Genomic DNA, 5345 nt, shown 5'->3' on the forward strand with positions numbered 1-5345 from the left:
CACACACACACATTGTAGTAGCAGACTTAACTGTTAAATTTAGAAAAATGCACCTATTTACTTGAGTACATTCATTCAGTGAGAAATATAAGTTGAGAAATGGTGGCACAATTATTGGCAGCTGTAGAAATGCCTTCAAAATAAATTCAGCTGGTTCTTCTTCATTAGAAACGAGGTCCAGGCCCAGGCAGGAAAAGATGATGCGTTTAAAATTCCAGACTCGCTTTTATACGGAACAATGATGCGCCTACAAGAATTACAATGGTGCGCTGGTTCTGGTCCTGAAGAGACACGTTACTGATGCGACGCATACAATTCGCTTCATTATTAATTTAAATTGTCTGGACACTGTTCTGAACGATATGCACCGAGGGAACCATGGCCTCCGTTTACATGGCTGTGTGTGTGTGTGAGGAAAGTAAGAACAGACTAGCGGGCCGGTGGCTCATCAGCTGTCAGATCGTCCTGTCTGGTCTGACCCAGCTGGCTCTTATTTATCCAAACCACTGAGTCACATCTGATTTTGCACATATTTCTGTCTCCTAAAACTGGCAGAAAAATGACAATTTCTCACTCCCAACAAAAGCCATGGTTTTTTTGGCCAAACGAAAAACACCAAGAACAAATTCCCTGCTCCCTCCCATCGACAGGACACTGATGCGACCACTGTATTTAACTACCTTTTGTGTGTGTGGGGGAGGGGGACAAAAAGCATATTTTCACCTAAACACAGATGTTACTTTGTCTTTCACTCACACTTCTTTTCTCTTATTTTCTCAAAGCTGGCCTCAGATGTATATTCAGTTGGAAATGCTGTTTTGTCTTTGTCACAAATAAAGCAGAGCAGCTACTCAAGTCACCAAAGCTACGTTTCCTTACTGCGGAGCTGGCCTCGTCCGCTGGTCCGAGTGCAACGGCGACGTGATGGTCGGCGTCCAGCAGGCTCTCCTGCGGGAGCACACCGACAGACACGTCAGGACAGGGTTTGAAATTACCTGCAAGAGTGAGTGAAAATAGCCATCTGTCTCCGTGTGTTAGCTCTGTGATTGACTGCGAAAGACCCAGCCTGCCTCTCCCGCATGACTTTTTAATGATAAACAGCAATTGCTGAGAAATGGCTGAATACTCGTGTCTGTAAAGTGTCAAAAGCTAAACAAGCAGCAAATCCCTCCGGAGCCACGGGCGACATTCTGTCACAAACCAGGGCGTACCGTTTTAAAATTAAAAACAAATACGCACGGAAACTGAGCAGATTTCAGATTCATAACCGACAGGCGCCAGTTTTTCAAAGTGCGGCAAAGAAAAGAAACATATCAAAACAGTTAGTGGTAATTACAAGTCTACTTGGTTTAGCCTATTTACATTTTGTATTCTCATGTCAAGAAGATCAAATCGCAATGAGAAGAGATTTCCACGTTGTACTAAAAGTATCAAGACAGAACTGTGCAAATTATCATGTTGTATCAACGATTCGCCACAAAAAGACATTATAGAAACAAAAGAAAATCTCAGGTGTATGCAAAAAAACTAAATCGGCAATCTTATGCATTTGCTGCATGTTTAATAATATAAACTCATATATTGGATAGTTGGTTGTTTCAGCTTTGTCACTTGCTCATTTACAGCAATCTTTACCCAATTCTCCCCCACCCCATTTAGTTAGACATCTAAATGCATAAACGATATGAAAATTGTTTAATATCCTGAATTTATTTTGAAATGTGTCAAAGGCAATGACGGGTAAGAGGTGGTCATCATAAAGCTTTTGGGACTTGTGTATATTTGATGGGTTAACATTAGAATCCCTTCCTGGTGATCTATTTTCCGTAAGAAAACCAATGTTAAACATGGAAAAAGACATTCAGATGCTTTCTGAACCCAACTTACTTCAAATACCCACAAATCCTCTGGTTCCTCATCCAGATGCATCTTGGTCTGGCGCAGCACGGTGCCAAGTGTGAGCAGCTCAGGTGACAGGTGAAACTCCGCCCTCTGCAGGTTGAAGCCCAGACCTGTGCCGATGGCCTTGATGAAGCTCTCCTTCAGGGTCTTGGTGCAAAAAAAAAAAAAAAAAAAAATCAAGAGGAAACTTGATTAGCTAACGTGGACAGATAAAGAAAATGTTTTTGCTTGTGTGAGTAAAGCTGAAAGTGACAGTCTGAGCATGGACAGCGAGCGTGTCTCTGTGGTTCGAACTCCAGCAGATGAATTCACGCACACGTGTTAAAAGGCGTGCATACAAAAGAGGGGCTTTATGTCTCTGCATGCGCCCAGCCAAAACAAGCCATGCTCCATGGCCAATAAGCCACAATAACACCATTACAGGACTAATCACTATGGCAACCGTTGAGCTCTGCCATTAGTCAACAGTGTGGTGGTGATATCAGAGCTTTGACGTCTCTGTGCCGCCCTCTCATTCTCACAGCATCTTTACTTAGCTCAGCACTTGCTTACAGTGGCCATCTGTGTGTGTGTGTGTGTGCGTGCGTTCATGTCTTTGAAGAAGAAATGGAAGACGGGAAACAAAGCTGAGTACTGTGACAAGGACATAACGGGACCAACGGGAGATTAGAGGAAGGGAGAAAAGTGGAGGTGAAATTTGAATCAAAAGGAGGTCAAGCAAAATGTACAAATTTCTCTCTCTCTCTTCCACACACGCGCACGCAAACACACACGCGCACACACACACACACACCACCGCCTGTGGCGCCCGGCAGCAATGCAGTGTGATGACAGGGTAGTATGGTTGCCATGATTACCCAATGGCGGTAGAACGCGGCAAGCTGCTGGTGCTCCGAGGCGGCTGATTGGATGGTGCTCCATTCGTGCGCTGTAAACTGACGAGTCATGATGCGGAAAAACTCCGGGACGGAGTTGCTACCTGCAGGAGACGGAGACACGAGGACGCAGACGTGAGGAGAGGGGAAAAAAAGTGAGCAGACGGAAAATAATGTGCAAAAGCAAGTCACAACCTTAATTATCACAATGCATATTTGATTGTGGTGACTGAACACACAAGCTCTGGACCTACATTTTAAAATCGCATGTCTTATGAATACTTTTGTTAGACAACAGCAACACCTTGTGGATAACTTGTGAAACTACAAATCTAAAATAGGGCCACAGAATAAAAACGTTTACAACCAGCTGCAGAAATGGATTCATTATTGTGAATCTCTTATGACACTGCATTTATAGTTGCATTGAAACATTTCATAAAAACTCTAAAACTCTCACATTTGCTTTTATGTAGCAATAAAACTCATGCGTAAGTCTCAGCCTTCACCTGGCAGCGTGGTCTTCATCACATCTACTCCAACCTGCACCCCCTGCTGTGCAGCAAGCACAGCATAGTCGCCTTGGTGGGAGATGTTGAAACTCCAGGGTGGATCAGAACCAGTAGTGACCTGCATCGTTTTCAAATGCATTAAAAAAAAAAAAAAAAAGGTTTCTAGTTGATTTAGTGTGTTAGTGTGTCTTGACAGTCAGGTGAGGCTCCACGTGTGAAAATGAAGACAAAGGAGGGCTTTTAATATACAGATAATGTTCCAACAGGCAGAACATTGTGATACTTGTGTATGCAGCACTGGGGATGTCAAGATGGGCTAAATGTGACCCAAAGTGCCAGCAATGGCCTGTGAACAATCACAATCCAAGACATAAAATAAATTGCAAGTCCAAAATAAACTGGAATTTATTTAGGGGACTGACACAAGTATGAATGGTTATCATACGGACGGGGAAAACCCCCCACATAATTTAATAGTTATTTATTTATTATGACTTGGTAGTGCAACCCAAAAATCAAGTTCTGACCTGGGCAGATATTCATTTCACATTGTCGGGGGTCCCATGTGTCTCATGCTTAATGGGTTTCAAACAGTAACAGAGTAAAAAAAAAGAAAAGAAGAAGAAGTAGCATAAGGAAACACTTAACCTTAAATGAAACAAAGTTTTTACCTGTAGAGGGGCAGCCAGATATGGTTTCCCTCGAGGGGATCGGTTTAATCTGATCTGTGACCAGGGGATTCCCATCATCTCACAAACAAATTTCCTGAGCAACAGCCGGCCAGCCTGTTGGCACATATATATTTAACATTATAACCTAATAGGTTATTCAAGTCGCCAGCTGTTTCTCAATAGCATAAAAACATGGTGAGCTTCGAGAATAAGAAGCAACGATTTGTTTTGTTTTATGACACTGTTTTTATGTCATCCTGGAAATTGAAGACCCTTCAGATTTTTGTTAATCATTAAATCAATCGAAACTGTACATACATCCTTGAAGTTCTTGGTGTCTATTCAGCTAGGGTGCATTTTACTAACTCAATGACAGTGTATAAGTTGATCAGTCTACAAATTAATTTCCGTTCATGCATACCAATGACAGCTGCAGAAGGTGGGTAAACATTGCAGATCAGACTCACCATCGCTGACTTAGCATCCTTAGCGAAGACAAACTGTCCGATCCTGTCCTTCTCTTCTTGCTGGACACACCGAGCAGCAAACAACCATTCGGACCTGCTCGGTGTCCACGACCCGCAGCGGAAACCCCAGCGGACAGAGCCCATACCTGCTCACCTTCGTCATCTTAACTCCTGCAAAACTTCCCGCTGATCACAATAAGCTACCTTTAGCATGGCGTCCCAGCATAAACAAACTTAATTGTGTTGTATTTAAAATTTTGGGGTCTCGGAGAGATGCAGATGAAGAAATGTTGGAACTGGTAAACCAAGGCAGATAAAAATTAAACCGACCTTTCTGTTTACGTTGCTACTTTGACTCCGCTATATTCACCCGGAAGAGCATTAATGTCGTCAGAAGGGGAAAAGCGGGTCAGGATTGGCCAATACGAGCGTCTGAAACAGTGAGCTAATAAAGTTGCCTTCATGTACTTTCAAGAATGTTGTAAATAAGAAATAGAATCGTTAGGCGTAAGATTATTTCATTACTTTCTTAGTAAAATCCGATAAATATGACATGAAGTTTACAAAATTAATATGCTCTCAGCGAGTCTAAATTTCTTAATTTATATGTTTTCGTGTATTTTACAGAAAATTAAGTTTTTATTCTAAACTGTGACACACTAATTAAATATGTTATCTGTATGGTACTAATAAAAAAACAAACAAACCCGGAAGTGACATTAAATAAAGTTAATTTTAATAATAAAAAAATATAATTTAAACAAAAAATAACGGTCTGGTGTATTCTTCGTGGTTGGTGCCCAACTTGAGCCTCGGAAATGCTGGTGACGGACTGACCTGAAAAGCAACTGGAATTATGTCTAAGCGGTGTGGTTGTCTCTCTGCATAGCAAGGGACATATTTTTCTCACATATTATA

At 41.9% G+C, this 5345-nt stretch overlaps 1 protein-coding gene across 2 annotated transcripts; it reads right to left on the reverse strand.

Annotated features, from left to right (window-relative positions):
• Positions 1–34: 34 nt before the first annotated feature.
• Positions 35–4828, reverse strand: aasdhppt (aminoadipate-semialdehyde dehydrogenase-phosphopantetheinyl transferase). Of its 2 annotated transcripts, none has more exons than XM_015052651.1 (6): positions 4428–4827; positions 3961–4074; positions 3287–3407; positions 2760–2881; positions 1888–2049; positions 35–948 (listed from the first exon to the last, which is right to left on the reverse strand). In XM_015052651.1, the coding sequence occupies exons 1-6, from the start codon at positions 4569–4571 to the stop codon at positions 769–771; spliced, it is 843 nt and encodes a 280-aa protein (XP_014908137.1). In that variant the 5' UTR covers positions 4572–4827; the 3' UTR covers positions 35–768. The 2 variants fall into 2 exon arrangements, with proteins under 2 accessions (XP_014908137.1, XP_014908138.1); XM_015052652.1 differs by having other exon boundaries at positions 776–995; positions 4428–4828.
• Between the last annotated feature and the right edge of the window lie 517 nt (positions 4829–5345).

The sequence above is a fragment of the Poecilia latipinna genome, unplaced genomic scaffold (assembly GCF_001443285.1).
Source record: "Poecilia latipinna isolate Pla-1442-1.1 unplaced genomic scaffold, P_latipinna-1.0 Scaffold1124, whole genome shotgun sequence".
Classification (NCBI taxonomy): domain Eukaryota; kingdom Metazoa; phylum Chordata; class Actinopteri; order Cyprinodontiformes; family Poeciliidae; genus Poecilia; species Poecilia latipinna.